The following is a 15,386-nucleotide window of genomic DNA, read 5'->3' as shown; positions in this document are numbered from 1 at the left end:
TGCCTTATAACCCCCTATATGCCACTCTTCACCCAAAGATAGGCCTTATACCCCAGATATGTCACTCTGCCCCCCCAAATATGCCTTATAACACCCTATATGCCACTCTGCCCCCAAAGATATGCCTTATACCCCAGATATGCCCCCAATATGTCACTATGCCCCCCAAATATGCCTTATACCCCTATATGTCACTCTGGCCCCCAAATATTGTATTGGCTCCATTATAGGCCGCACCCTAAAAGTTAGGTGCTTTTTTTAAAGAAAAAACTATATTTTTAGAAAATCTACACATTGGTGGAAGAGTGAAACAGTATTCTACCAAACATACTGTATTTTAACATTTTTGGTATCTATTTTGCAGTTAGCCAAGATTTATTACATACTGAAAACCAATAGCCATTTTAATGCACCTTACTTATAGATATAGCCCTCTGCCCCCAGATATGCCACTCTGCCCCCAAGGTATGCTGCCACTCTGCCCCCAAGGTATGCCACTCTGCCCCCAAGGTATGCTGCCACTCTGCCCCCCCCCTGAGAAAATTACAGCTAAACACGAGCACCTCCAAAGTGTCAAAACATCCTTGGTCACAAAGGGTAACAAAAAATAAAAAAAAAACTGTCTGGTCCTTAAGGGGTTAATTGTCTTTTATTAAGTGAAAACAGGGTTTCTCCTCCTGTCCAAGTATCCTCAACATTGTCTATTAACAAGCTACAAGTATTTCTGTGAAACATGCACAATGTCAAAAGAAGCCCTTACTTCTCAACACTGCAGAAAGTCTCTTTGGAACAAACCACTTCGTGTAAGGAGGGGGGGGAGTCATGTGGAATAAAACACTGCCATTTGTAAAAAAGGCAGCTGTGTATTGGTCCTGAGGATATTTGGAAGCAGGACAGAACACCCCTATGGCTCTTGCGCTGTGGTACAGCCTGCCCTGACTGTGATGTCATAGCGCTGTGACGTCACAATGCCGTGATGTTCTGTAAAAGCGCATCCAGACACTCTGGTTGTTTCAGATTGTGAGCAGTAGCAGTACTGAGCATAACAGTTACCTGTCCACGACAGGCAGCGAAATCGCGATTTCAACTGACTTTAAAAGGACAAAATAGGCAGAGATTAAAAGCCCTTCATTCGTGTGACGCAATAGCCGGCACATAGGCGCGAGTCTCTGCCCCTGAACATCTTTCACTGACACCCGACAGATACACGTTTCAGCCGTCATGGAGCGCACTTGCTTCGGCACTCCTGGCCCCCGCACAAGCAGCAGAATAACATTCACGCTGTTTGTGTTTGGCTGGGCGCTCTTATGCAGCGGGTTTGTACTTTCTGTCTTTGGGTTCGTGACATGCCAGTCCGACGCCTGTATCGCCTACAAGGTGACGGGCCCGGTACTTGCCGGGTTAGGGCTGGCTTGTTTAATGATGGCAGAGTTTACTGCCCAACGAGAGAGGAGAAGGAGGGAATTAGAAGGAGACCCGACGGATCCAGATAGCAGCTTCCTCTGTGGGAAAAGCCGGCAGTTTGTGCAGTTCGTAATACTCGGGATGCTGTTACTGGCTTGCGTGGTACTGGTTAGCATCCCAGGACTTGTGTTTCCAGCCTGCAAGCCGGCATCCAACACAGACAAACCCCCTAAAGTCTGTGAAACTCCCTTACTGCAGACAATCGTAATCGTACTGATCGTCTTCTGTTACTGCGTGGCTATCTGTCTGAGTAAAAACCGTCGGGACGGCGGCTTTGAGGAGGACCCAGAAGCCTGCAGATATCAGCTGGTTCCTGTAAGGCGAGGTGACGAAGTCTTCACAGTCCCGGCAGCCCCACCTCCACCTTTTGCAGGAGGAGATGATTGGCCAATGAGCAGGGACCCTCCTTCCTACGACAGCATTCTGTTTGAAAGGGGCGACCGTGATTCCGGCAGAAGCGACGGGGAAAACGTACACACCGTTCCATGGCGATGGGGGCGGAGAGGAGTATCCATCGACGAGCCTACCCCTTCGGAGCCACCTCCAAGATATGAGGACATATACCCTTCTCAGCCGGATCCTGAAGAGAGTTCATCATCATCGTATCACTCGCTTTCCCAATCATCGGAGTCGAGTGACTATGAGCTCGCACCAGGACCCTAAACGTGGAAAGTCTGAACTATCGGGGGGGTTTTTTTTTCTAACATTTCGACTCAGTACAGAGTTTGAGCCGGAAGCGTCGCCCAAAACATCACATCTGACAATATCCAGGTCTGCAGATAAAGGACTGAAATCAGACCGGGTTTTCTGTCGGTGCCGGCACCGTACATGACGCCTGTCGAAATGTTTCCCCCCCCCCCCCGTGAGACTTCCACCTTAAATGACGGATAAATAAAATGACTTCTTTTCATGGTTGCCTCTCAAACAGTATCTGTGTGCGTTTGTGTGCGTGTTGGATGTACCGCGTGTACGAGGTCACATTATCGTACGGTATCTATAAGATAAATCTCGTGAAATCTATGTGTTATCTCTGGCTTGGAATCGCCTCCATTCATCATTGGTGAGGCAGCAAACATTTGCGTTCGCCTTTGCAGATGAACTTTCTTGGCACCACATAATTTATAGTTTAGGCTGTCACCCCCCACAGCCTTCCTTCCACCCCACCTGGGTAAGTTGTATTCTTTTCACCATGCAGATGGCCCGTGCCAACAACCTACGGCCAGTGCCCATTGTTTTGCTGTTTTTTGGGGGAGGGGGCATGTAAACAGTGAAAGGAATACAACTTATCCAGAGTAAGGCGGAAGGAAGACTTCTAGCTTTTGGCTGGGTTCCCCCATAGATATAAAATGAAGTCTGTCTATTATCATCAAGATCCCAGCGTAATGGATCTGTCTGAAACGAGGTGAATTGTATAATAATAATAATAATTAGGGCTCGGTAGTTAAATGGCGCTCCATACCGTCTATCTCCAGCAGCAGCAGGTCTGTCTGACACTCCCAGTCTCGCAGCTGAGGCCGGGCGCACTCCCATAGACCGTCCACCAGGTACGCGGCATGTTTGTGAAGCTAGCGGGAAACGTATGTGAGAAAGTTCAGGGGGGGAGATTCACAAACAAGAGAATACAGAAGGGCCGCTCGTGGGCTCCATCCCGGCCAAAAGCACATTTTGGGAAACATCACACTGAGTCAGCGATGCGCTGCACCACGCGGAGCCGCGCATGAAATAAAACCGCTTTATCTGGTAGAGGGAGAGGCAGACGATCCCGAGGAGCAAATGCCTTCCTCGAGTCAGACGCGGTACGGGCAGGCCGGACGCACGGACGCATTTCCACTCACCTCGCTCTCAATGAAGAAGGCAGCCAGCAGTTTGAAGAACACAGAGTGAGGGGCGCGACGGCTTCTGTCCTTCGTACTTAGCTCCGCGTCATCCGTTTCCAGTAACCTGAAAGGAAGAACACGCCGGTCAGTGGCACTGAACGAGCCGTACACAGCGGCGTACGGTGGGATGAAGTCAGAGGCGGAACTACCGGGGTCGCAACTGCGACCGGGCCCTGGAGTTTTGCCAGTCAGGGGGGCCCAAGGGGTGCCGAGCAGTTGCTGAAAACGACCGCTCGGCAACTCTTGGGCCCCCATGACAGAAATCCAGGACTCCTCTGCTCCCCGCCGCCTGCCTCAGCGCTGCCCAGAGTGCAGTGTTGGGAGCGTGAAGCGTTTGTCTCAGCAGTGAAGCGCTGGCACCCGAGACAAATGCCCCACGCTCCCAACACAGGAGTTAACGGTAAGTGACCTACAAATGGGGGGTAGGGAGGGAGGGGGCAGATTGTGAGAAGGGGGGGTAGGGTAGATCGTGAGAAGGGGGGGGTAGGGTATATCGTGAGAAGGGGGGGTAGGGAGGGAGAGGGTAGATCGTGAGAAGGGGGGTTAGGGAGGGAGAGGGCAGATGAAGTTCCCCTCTTTCCCGCTTGCAGGGTGACACTGGGTGGATCAGGGGTTCTGTCGCTTACCTGTGGTATAGAAACTTTCCTGCGGAGGTGGAAACAGACCTGTTGGACGCGTACACCAAAGGGTAGACGGTCTCGCAGTCCTCCTTGGTTAATACATTCTCCATGTTCCTGCAGGAAAGGAATCACTTTCACAGCCAGCAAATTAAAATACGTGCCAGCGTGGACACGTGTAAGACTAAGACATCTTCTGACTCCTAACCCACGGTCCCACAGGCTTCTATTAGCCGCATATGAGGCAACACAATGCGAGGGCCGGAGCGTGCCGCCCGCTGAAAGCAGTTACTGCCATCTTTTTGGATCGTTTTCGAGCAGCCCTGACCCGCGTAGGAATCAAAGAGCAGCGTCTCGCCAGCAATTCTGTACGCTTGCGGGGAGCCAAACGCATGACAGTCGCCATTAAGTCCCTGAGACTTCCCAGAAGAAATATTTAACTCATTGGGCTTCCTGGTTGTATTAAATGTTCCCAGTGTGCTCTGTACCCCTCGATACGCTGACTCCTGGTGTGGAGAGCGGAATCCCAGAATCCTCTGGGTGCGTATCTCTGCACGCATCACGTGATCACGATATCTGCTGTGTAACTGCCCGGTTTAGCCGGACAGCCCCTGCTGCTCCTCCTCTGTCCCGCAGACTCGTTATCATATCACGGATTTCATACTCTTTAAAGTTTCGTACTTGGAGATGAGCTCCAGCAGCTTGATGGCTTCCACGGCGACTTGCTGCTCTTTGTCTAAAACCATCGATACCATCCGGTCCTGAAAAAGAGAGACGTGACTGAGCTCAGAACACGCGGCAATAAATACACGCGAGGGGAAATAGGCATCGCTTACCTTGAATCTGCTGGTGAAAAGTTCCAGCCTCCCCGTCATCTCCTGCACAGCGTACAACGACTGCAGGCTACGAACACACTGCAACCTGACGTGTCCCTGCTACATACAGACATACAACATGTTACCCTGACGTGTCCCTGCTACATACAGACATACAACATGTCACCCTGACCTGACCTGCCCCTGCTACATACAGACATACAACATGTCACCCTGACGTGTCCCTGCTACATACAGACATACAACATGTCACCCTGACGTGTCCCTGCTACATACACATACATGTCACCCTGACGTGTCCCTGCTACATACAGACATACAACATGTCACCCTGACGTGTCCCTGCTACATACAGACATACATGTCACCCTGACGTGTCCCTGCTACATACAGACATACAACTAAACATGTCACCCTGACGTGTCCCTGCTACATACAGACATACAACTAAACATGTCACCCTGACGTGTCCCTGCTACATGCAGACATACAACTAAAAATGTCACCCTGACGTGTCCCTGCTACATACAGACATACAACTAAACATGTCACCCTGACGTGTCCCTGCTACATACAGACATACAACTAAAAATGTCACCCTGACGTGTCCCTGCTACATACAGACATACAACATGTCCCCCTGACCTGCCCCTGCTACATACAGACATACAACATGTCACCCTGACGTGTCCCTGCTACATACAGACATACAACTAAACATGTCACCCTGACCTGCCCCTGCTACATACAGACATACAACTAAACATGTCACCCTGACGTGTTCCTGCTATGTACAAAGCAGAGCTTTTTCTCCTCTCCCGCTAACCTTGTCATGCAGAGTCCATCCCACGTACTTCATGTAGCTGTCGTTCAGGAAGGACTGGCTATGGGTTCTGATCCAGTTCACAAGTTCTTCCATGCAAAAGGCGCGAATGTCGGGTACAACGTCCCTGGGGGGTAAAATGTTTTTGGAAGGGTCGCTGGAAACGGAACACAGAATACCCAAGAACACCCGGAGAGAGCGAGAGCGCGGGCAGGGAATAAACGCCAGGCGCAGAGACACGGAACACGCTCGCAAGAAAAACCAACGCCAAACACAGAGCTGTATCAGGCATGAAGAGGAAAATCCGGAGAACCAACAGGAAGCAAAAACGCGGCCAGAAAAGACAAGAACGGCGCGGGGTGAACGAGATAGCTAAGAGCTGACGGCTCCGTGCCGTTCACACAAAGGAAAGGCATAAAGTTAGGAGAACAGAACGAGCGTACAGATAGAGAGAGCATTCTAAATGATGTTTTAAAGGCAGGACGAGCGGGGCCGCGGCTCCGCACCGGGATCAGGCAGGGGAGCGGTTCTGCATGCGCGGACCGAGGGGGAGATCTCCTCCGTACTCACCGGTAACGATGCACAAAGACACCTTTAAAAAGTCCGTTCATCATGTTCCCGATTTCCTCCAAATTACCGTGAAGCTGTAAGAACAACATTTCGTGGCGCGCTCAGTACATTAAAGTTCAGTGAATCATCATTTCAAAGCACTGCGTGAGACGGCGCGACGATTCATACGAGAGAATGATTTTAAACGTTCAGGGCCGGTCCAGGCCCATCGCCCGGACGGTTATACCGGAGCACACATTGCATGAAGGCTGATGGAAACCCGCGTCCCACCGGTATCTGTGACCGGTGGCCACTGCCTGGCGATAAACAATTAGGAAGCGACTCTCTAAGCCCCGCTACGCGACTGAGCCATCGGGGCCCCGGAGACGGCGCGGTCTGTCGGTACGCGGCTCACATCTCTCTGTTTCCGTAATAAAGTCTCCAGTTTCTCGGGCGCTCTCTTCTCGGGCCTTTTCGCCTTCTCTGCGTCGTACTGCCGCTGGCTCGTTTCAAGGTGAACGCTCAGATTCCGCGCCACTTTCACCAGACCCGTCATCAGCTTCATGGCTAAAAGAGAGAAAAAAACAAGAACGGCGAGAAACGGCACTTTCTGCTCAAACCCCGCGGAATTCTTCCAATCTGGAACTTGTACTTTATCAGAACCCACGCGCAGCGGGAAATCGGAACCGTTTTTGGGCCATTCGCATGTTTATAAATATCCCTTTTATTGGGGGGAACCAGAAGATATATCTAGTCTCTCTACCTGTTAACGACAGCGAATGTTAGTTTTTAACGCCCGCCCGCATTTGTTTCTATATTTATTCCTCAGTTTTAGGCTTGGTTCAGTCGTGAGGCCAGCCTTCTGTTTAGGGAAAGCGACTCACAGACTCCCGAGGCCTCCCCTCACCTGCAAAACTGCTGGTATGGCGGAAGGCTCGCACCTGGGAGTCCGACAGCCCCGTCACAAAGGAAATGAAGGCGTCCATCAGAAACTCGTCGTAGATTATGCTGTACTGGCAGCGGCTCACGAGGGTCTCCAGGAATTCCCCAAAGTTCTGGCGGAACTTCTTCCAGGGCTGGGAGGTGAGGGACAGAGGATAATCCGCCGTGTCCTGCGAGGCCACAGAGAAAAGCGCGGGTGACGCCGCGGCACACGAGAGAGAGCCGTACGATCCGTGTGCGAGGGGCACCAAAGCCGGGACGCTGCCGGTAGATGTCAAAGTCCCGGAAATTTTGAAGCCACCGGGGGAAAACAAAGGGGTTTTCAGAAAAATGTAAAAAAAAATGCAGGGTGGAGAAGTTTTACTTTAAATGATTTCATTACACGGGGAACATAAAATGCTTGGAACAAAAGTACAGCTCATTCAGTAAATAATAAAATAAACTAGCGTTTTAAAACTATTTTTTGTTGCAAGGTCTGTATACGTTCAGAACGTTCCCGCTCTACATGAGAACCGGTGACCCCCCCCAAACGCAGCAAAATAAATGAAGAAACCATCAAAGACAAAAGATCTCCTCTGATCCTCCCGCACGGATTGGACGGGGAGAGCGATCGCAATCGCCCAATCAGATCTGCACCTTCGCATCAAACGCAAATGAAAGGGTTAAGTAACCGGCATTATGTGTGCTTCTTTCATAAAGGTCTCCATGGAATATCGTGTGAATGCCGCGTCATAAACGTATTATTTATCATCGTGATAGAGGATATTCCACACTCCATTTGGTTTCAATTTTTTGGGAAAAAATAAAAAATGGCTTTGAAATAAAAAAAGAAAAAAAAAAATTGTGCCCCCCCCCCAATTTTCTGCCCCCCCCCAGACCTTCCTATCTCTGGGCCACATAGTAACGCAGTCTTTCTGCCGCTAACCTCGTCACATTCTTCCGTCATTTTGTGAATTATCTCTGCGTTCTGCATGCGCTCCACCATCTCCTGAGTAACCACACCTGCCGAGAACAAGGAACAAGGACGTCTATGTCTGACAGAACGCGGTTTGGGGGAATGGCTGGAACGCGGCGGGCGGCTTACAGGCGTTCAGTAAAAATAATAAAAATAAAATAACATTACTTTGTTACGAACGGGAAGCTGTTCAGCGCTGAGAAAAAATACATTATTGGCAAAAATGAGGTGAACAGACAAGCAGGAAGGGAGCTGCGGATACAAGCGGCGGAGCGATGGTGCCGGTGACGGTCACATGATGCTGGGACGCACGTTTGTCAATCTGTGAACAGCGTCGTGTGGACGGTAGGTTAAGGGGGTTGTTTCCCCAGCGTTTCCCATTAATAAGCGATGCTAAGTTACCGACGTTTAAACTTCCTCCAGCTTTAACACAATCGGCCATTTTCCTGCAGTTTCTTGTTGAAAACCTTTCGGTGGGGCTTTTAATTTGCCCCCTCTGCTCTGCCAATTTCTGACATTACAGAAAGGGGGCGTTTGTTTGAAAGTGAGGGGTAAAATATCTCTGTGAGCCGCAGCGAGGGGTAAAATATCTCTGTGAGCCGCAGCGAGGGGTAAAATATCTCTGTGAGCCGCAGCGAGGGGTAAAATATCTCTGTGAGCCGCAGCGAGGGGTAAAATATCTCTGTGAGCTGCAGCGGGGGGTAAAATATCTCTGTGAGCCGCAGCGAGGGGTAAAATATCTCTGCGAGCCGCAGCGAGGGGTAAAATATCTCTGTGAGCCGCAGCGAGGGGTAAAATATCTCTGTGAGCCGCAGCGTGGGGTAAAATATCTCTGTGAGCCGCAGCGAGGGGTAAAATATCTCTGTGAGCCGCAGCGAGGGGTAAAATATCTCTGTGAGCTGCAGCGGGGGGTAAAATATCTCTGCGAGCCGCAGCGAGGGGTAAAATATCTCTGTGAGCCGCAGCGAGGGGTAAAATATCTCTGTGAGCCGCAGCGAGGGGTAAAATATCTCTGTGAGCCGCAGCGAGGGGTAAAATATCTCTGTGAGCCGCAGCGAGGGGTAAAATATCTCTGTGAGCCGCAGCGAGGGGTAAAATATCTCTGTGAGCTGCAGCGGGGGGTAAAATATCTCTGTGAGCCGCAGCGAGGGGTAAAATATCTCTGTGAGCCGCAGCACGGGGTAAAATATCTCTGTGAGCCGCAGCGTGGGGTAAAATATCTCTGGGAGCCGCAGCGCGAGGTAAAATATCTCTGTGAGCCGCAGCGAGGGGTAAGATATCTCTGTGAGCCGCAGCGCGGGGTAAAATATCTCTGTGAGCCGCAGCAAGGGGTAAAATATCTCTGGGAGCCGCAGCGAGGGGTAAAATATCTCTGTGAGCCGCAGCGAGGGGTAAAATATCTCTGTGAGCCGCAGCGTGGGGTAAAATATCTCTGTGAGCCGCAGCGAGGGGTAAAATATCTCTGTGAGCCGCAGCGTGGGGTAAAATATCTCTGTGAGCCGCAGCGAGGGGTAAAATATCTCTGGGAGCCGCAGCGAGGGGTAAAATATCTCTGTGAGCCGCAGCGTGGGGTAAAATATCTCTGGGAGCCGCAGCGAGGGGTAAAATATCTCTGTGAGCCGCAGCGAGGGGTAAAATATCTCTGTGAGCCGCAGCGAGGGGTAAAATATCTCTGTGAGCCGCAGCACGGGGTAAAATATCTCTGTGAGCCGCAGCGAGGGGTAAAATATCTCTGTGAGCCGCAGCGAGGGGTAAAATATCTCTGTGAGCCGCAGCGAGGGGTAAAATATCTCTGTGAGCCGCAGCACGGGGTAAAATATCTCTGTGAGCCGCAGCGAGGGGTAAAATATCTCTGGGAGCCGCAGCGCGAGGTAAAATATCTCTGTGAGCCGCAGCGAGGGGTAAGATATCTCTGTGAGCCGCAGCGCGGGGTAAAATATCTCTGTGAGCCGCAGCAAGGGGTAAAATATCTCTGGGAGCCGCAGCGAGGGGTAAAATATCTCTGTGAGCCGCAGCGAGGGGTAAAATATCTCTGTGAGCCGCAGCGAGGGGTAAAATATCTCTGTGAGCCGCAGCGTGGGGTAAAATATCTCTGTGAGCCGCAGCGCGGGGTAAAATATCTCTGTGAGCCGCAGCGAGGGGTAAAATATCTCTTTGAGCCGCAGCGAGGGGTAAAATATCTCTGGGAGCCGCAGCGAGGGGTAAAATATCTCTGTGAGCCGCAGCGGGGGGTAAAATATCTCTGTGAGCCGCAGCGAGGGGTAAAATATCTCTGTGAGCCGCAGCGAGGGGTAAAATATCTCTGTGAGCCGCAGCGAGGGGTAAAATATCTCTGTGAGCCGCAGCGAGGGGTAAAATATCTCTGTGAGCCGCAGCGAGGGGTAAAATATCTCTGTGAGCCGCAGCGAGGGGTAAAATATCTCTGTGAGCCGCAGCGAGGGGTAAAATATCTCTGTGAGCCGCAGCGAGGGGTAAAATATCTCTGGGAGCCGCAGCGAGGGGTAAAATATCTCTGTGAGCCGCAGCGAGGGGTAAAATATCTCTGTGAGCCGCAGCGAGGGGTAAAATATCTCTGTGAGCCGCAGCGAGGGGTAAAATATCTCTGTGAGCCGCAGCGAGGGGTAAAATATCTCTGTGAGCCGCAGCGAGGGGTAAAATATCTCTGTGAGCCGCAGCGAGGGGTAAAATATCTCTGTGAGCCGCAGCACGGGGTAAAATATCTCTGTGAGCCGCAGCACGGGGTAAAATATCTCTGTGAGCCGCAGGGAGGGGTAAAATATCTCTGTGAGCCGCAGCGAGGGGTAAAATATCTCTGTGAGCCGCAGCGAGGGGTAAAATATCTCTGTGAGCCGCAGCGCGGGGTAAAATATCTCTGTGGGCCGCAGTGGAATGGTTCATGTCGCTGGGATTGTGTATAATTGGGAACAGACACACAGCCTTTTATCAGCTCACCTGTCAGACCCCCGCTCCATGCTGTCTCTCTATATAAGTCACTTTATGTGACCCTCACTGAGCTCCGGCAGCACAAAACAAAGAAAGGCAATTTGTGGGCACATAAACAACCAATGACAGGTGTTGGATTCTACCAGAGGAATAAATGCAACCAATGAAAGGCATCTATTTTTCCCAGGGGGACTTGAACAACCAATTACAAGTGTCCAATGTTCCCAGAGAGAGATATATATACACCGTATATATATATACACCCAATCCTAGGCACCCAGCCCCACGAGTCACCTTTACAGCCGCAGGCTTCCATCAGGAAGTTGATCAGTTCCAGAAGACCAGACTCGCGGTCCAGCTTGTAACTGTCCAGCCATTCATCCACAAGTATCTGCATTTCAGAGAATACGAATGCAAAAATGAGTCAAAACAGCAAGATTCACAGAATCATTACTAACAGGGAGCAGAGGGGGTTAAACTCTTAGATAATCAATAAGCCATCGGACGCGGGAATCACAGCCACGCTCACCTCCATGGCACTTTTACCCTGTTTGATTGCCTCAAACAAGTCCCCTCCGGTTGCGTTTCCCTTGTCCCTCTCTCTCCGGGGACGCTTGGAGACCTGATGGCTCAATAACATACAGTTACATCACGTGAATAGCCAGCACCCACCCACGTTTCAATGACAGAGAGTGACAACCGCTCCTAAATTACCGTCACGTATAATATATAGAGTGCCAGCAAAAAAACACAAAACATTTAAGACATATCAGTACAGAAGGAGGATAAGGACCCAAGAGCTTACAATCTATTAGGAGGGTGAAGGGAAATGAGACAGAAGGCGAGGGACTGCGAGGAATGAGGATGGTTTAATGGCAGCAAGCATCATGCGGAAGAGTCAGCGGCAGCAGATGATTTATTTTCACAATGCATGATGCGGGGTACTAGGGCTGTGGAGCGCCTTTTTAGTGAGTAAATGAATAGGTAATAAGCAGCCATAAGACGCCCCATCCTCGAGTTAACAAACGTAGTAAAATAAACCCTGATTAAGCAGGGTGATACCGGGGCATCTCTCAGAGGTGGCCTGTGAAGTCTCCTGGGTCTCTTGCTTATGGTCTCCTCAAAGTCGCTTCCAGTGTCGGTCAGATCCTCATCCTCACTGCTCAGATCCCTGAAACAAATCGGTCCCAAATCATTGCCTCCGGCTACGAGCGGAACAGATAGACGGAGAACGGGTATTACAGCAAAAGCTAGTCTATAAAGCGAGGCGACCCCTGCGCGATAACGAAGAACCTCTGCAGACAAACGCGGGCCTTAAAAAAGTCGAAATTCTGCGCAATGGGAAAAAGAATTCAACTTAAAATTTTGTCAGAAGGCGCAAACAAAACACACAAAACAAGGCACAAAAGTGATTGTACATTCTGTAAATGAGATTTACCGTATTTGCTCGATTATAAGACGACCCTGATTATAAGACGAACCCCCAAAATCTGAATATTAACTTAGGAAAAAAAGAAAAAGCCTGAATATAAGACGACCCCAAAGGAAAAAAGTTTTACCAGTAAATGTTAATTCATGTAAACTATTTTTTTAAATAAAAGCTATGATTGACAAAAATATTTCTTTTGTTTTTATTTCTTGTATTTTCCAACCTGTCCCCCAGTTACACACATCTGCCCCCAGGCTTGCCGCACCAATATGGCACTGTGGCCCATGATATGCCTTTTAACCCTCTATATGCCACTGTGCCCCATGGTATGCCTTTTGACCTCCTTTGTGCCACTCTGCCTCCAGAAATGCCTTATACCCCTATATGCCACTCTGGCATTTAGGGGGTTAAAAGGCATATTATGGGGCAGAGTGGCATATAGGGAGGTATAAGGCATTTCAGGAGGCAGAGTGCTCTATTAAATGCCCCCTTAACGCCACTCCAGAAATGCCCTATGCCCCCATTTAACACACACACACACCCTATACCCCCATTTAACTCACACACACACACACACACTCTCCTCCCCTCTCTCACCCCCCTTCCCCCTCTCTTACCGGTGCTTCCAGCCGGGGCAGCGGGTCGACGTCGCCTTCCGCTGCAGCGAGGTGGAGTTGGCAGCGGGGGTTGTCTGCGTCCGTCGCTTATACTTTCCCCGGCTGTCAGAGATCAGAGTTCCCCGCACCGGTGCGGGGAACTCTGATCTCTGACAGTCGGGGAAGGTCTACGCGACGGACGCAGACAACCCCCGCTGCTAGCCACACCTCCCTCCGGCTGCAGCGGACGTTGTCTACGCGGATCGCGTAGACGTCAACCCGCTGCCCCGGCAATACAGCAGGAAGCACCGGTAAGTGTGTGTATGATGGGGGGGGGGTGAGACAGGAGGATCCAGGTCCCCTGCAGCGGTGCGGGGGATCTGGATCTTAGTCTCCTAATCAGACCTCTATTTGAGGTCTGATTATAAGACGAGGGGTATTTTTCAGAGCATTTGCTCTGAAAAAAACATCGTCTTATAATCAAGCAAATACGGTACTTTATTTTAAAGCATTTCCAGGCATATGGAGGATAATACAACCCTCTGGAGGTCCCTCCAATGCCGATCACCATGTGGCCACCTCTGCCTGGCTTGTCAATCACACCATACTGACAAGTTACAGCTTTCCCTGGACTACCAAATGCTAGGAAACGGGGCAGTTTTTTTTTATGACACAAAACCCAAGGGTAGAGACTGAAATGCAGAGTTCCCTGTAACCCGTTTGTCGAAGCAAACAAACATTGAACAAAAATGTTTTTTATTTTCTACCTCAATAACCAATCAGTATCTGCTTTTGCGTCACATGGCAATTAAAGGGCGACGCCAGCCACCATGCGCACTTTAATGCATAGGATAGACGCGCGGTCCCATTTTCCAAATATGTCAAATATCCGTGCATATGATCCGTGAACGCTAGATGCCACTGATTGACAGCTACAAGCAGCCAATCGTTGGCAAGAACTGTTGGATGATGGAGGCAAATTGTGTGTCAGGCGCTTTATCGTGCATATTAACCCCTTCAATCCCAGGGGTTTTTGGTACCTCGAAGCCCAGAGCAATTTTGCCATTTTTGGGGTATGTCGGTTTAGCGATGATTCTCTTTTCCTGTGAATAGTGACCCATATAAACTATATATTGTTTTTTCAAGGAGAGATAGAGCTTTCGTTTGATACCAGAGTTGGATGATTAGCTGGAATTTAGAATGAGAAATTTAGTAAAAACTAGCGAAGATTAGAAAATTAAACTAATTTTTTTTTACATTTTCCCTCTGAATCCTCACAAAATTAGGTAAAGTGATGGAAAATCCCCTCCAAGTTTATTAATTCAGGTGTCCTGATTTCAGAAATACCTAATTTATATAGATTTTCCAGACTTTCCCAGCACCAGGGAGCATACTATTAGGTGTACAATTTTGTATAATTTTTATGCCTATGGCGTAACGGGTTTGGGGGTTGTGAACGGGGGCAGGAGGGTTATACTGGCTAGATGTTATGCTAGGGCAATGGGAAGTAAGGTTTTTTAATAATTTATTATCTTTTTTTATATATTTTTTTTTATTTTAATTTTTTTACATTTTTTTTATTTTTTATATATTATTTTTACACAGTAATGGTTAGAGGTCCTCCTAGGGACCTCCTGAACATGCCAGTGATGTCACAATGACATCACAGCCCACATTATAATTTTTTTTTGTATTATTTATATTAATATTTTAATGATTTATTTAATATTATTTTTTAAATGACTAACCGGGTTACGTCAGCAGTGACGTAACGCGGAAGGGAATGCCCGATCGCGCGTTTGAAACTGCGCGAGCGGGCAGTTTACCAGTAACAGCTTACCGGCTTTCATGCCGGAAGCTGTTACGGGAGATCGGGCAGCAGAAAGCCGGCAATGCCGGCTTCTGCTGCCAGGGGGGAGTCCAGGCTGTCAAACGACAGCCTGGTCTCCCGTGCAGCGGCAGGGATGTGTCCCTGACGCTGCACGAAAGGCTGGACGTACCTGGACGTCCATAGGGGTTTCTTTGTGGGCGTTTTTTGGACGTCCCGGTACGTCTATAGGGGAACTAAGGGGTTAAAGCACTCACAGAGGGTTAGGGTCATTCAGAGTACTTTCATTTCCATTCTTCAATAGTGAGAGTGCCAGGGACTTTAGACGCCTTAACGAACGTGGCAACATTTATTAAATATTAAGAGATATCATCTTTTTGGCCCTATTAAAATATCAGCTTCAACATAAACTTCACACACACATAACACTACAGTGATTTTGCTCACACATGCGCTGCCATCTCTGCATTTCTGAGCTGCTCTTCAGCAAGCGATGACTTGGCGTTGGATCTGCTGGACGTAGATTG

At 49.4% G+C, this 15,386-nt stretch overlaps 1 protein-coding gene across 1 annotated transcript in view; it reads right to left on the bottom strand.

Annotated features, from left to right (window-relative positions):
• STAG3 (stromal antigen 3) overlaps nucleotides 1-14,881 on the bottom strand; it is a 40,154-nt gene extending 25,273 nt beyond the window's left edge. The window contains exons 1-14 of the mRNA XM_053463881.1: nucleotides 14,872-14,881; nucleotides 12,069-12,211; nucleotides 11,536-11,628; nucleotides 11,301-11,397; nucleotides 8,034-8,110; nucleotides 7,074-7,278; nucleotides 6,582-6,733; nucleotides 6,188-6,261; nucleotides 5,621-5,744; nucleotides 4,795-4,893; nucleotides 4,640-4,719; nucleotides 3,968-4,075; nucleotides 3,300-3,405; nucleotides 2,924-3,029 (exon numbers count right to left, since the gene is read on the bottom strand). Of these exons, the coding sequence (XP_053319856.1) occupies nucleotides 2,924-3,029; nucleotides 3,300-3,405; nucleotides 3,968-4,075; nucleotides 4,640-4,719; nucleotides 4,795-4,893; nucleotides 5,621-5,744; nucleotides 6,188-6,261; nucleotides 6,582-6,733; nucleotides 7,074-7,278; nucleotides 8,034-8,110; nucleotides 11,301-11,397; nucleotides 11,536-11,628; nucleotides 12,069-12,211; nucleotides 14,872-14,881 (1,474 nt within the window). The remainder of the gene's footprint in view (nucleotides 1-2,923; nucleotides 3,030-3,299; nucleotides 3,406-3,967; nucleotides 4,076-4,639; nucleotides 4,720-4,794; nucleotides 4,894-5,620; nucleotides 5,745-6,187; nucleotides 6,262-6,581; nucleotides 6,734-7,073; nucleotides 7,279-8,033; nucleotides 8,111-11,300; nucleotides 11,398-11,535; nucleotides 11,629-12,068; nucleotides 12,212-14,871) is intronic.
• Between the last annotated feature and the right edge of the window lie 505 nt (nucleotides 14,882-15,386).

The sequence above is a fragment of the Spea bombifrons genome, chromosome 4 (assembly GCF_027358695.1).
Source record: "Spea bombifrons isolate aSpeBom1 chromosome 4, aSpeBom1.2.pri, whole genome shotgun sequence".
In the NCBI taxonomy this organism is placed as follows: domain Eukaryota; kingdom Metazoa; phylum Chordata; class Amphibia; order Anura; family Pelobatidae; genus Spea; species Spea bombifrons.
Note: the sequence above shows the minus strand (reverse complement) of the source record. Positions and strands in the feature narration are given on the sequence as shown.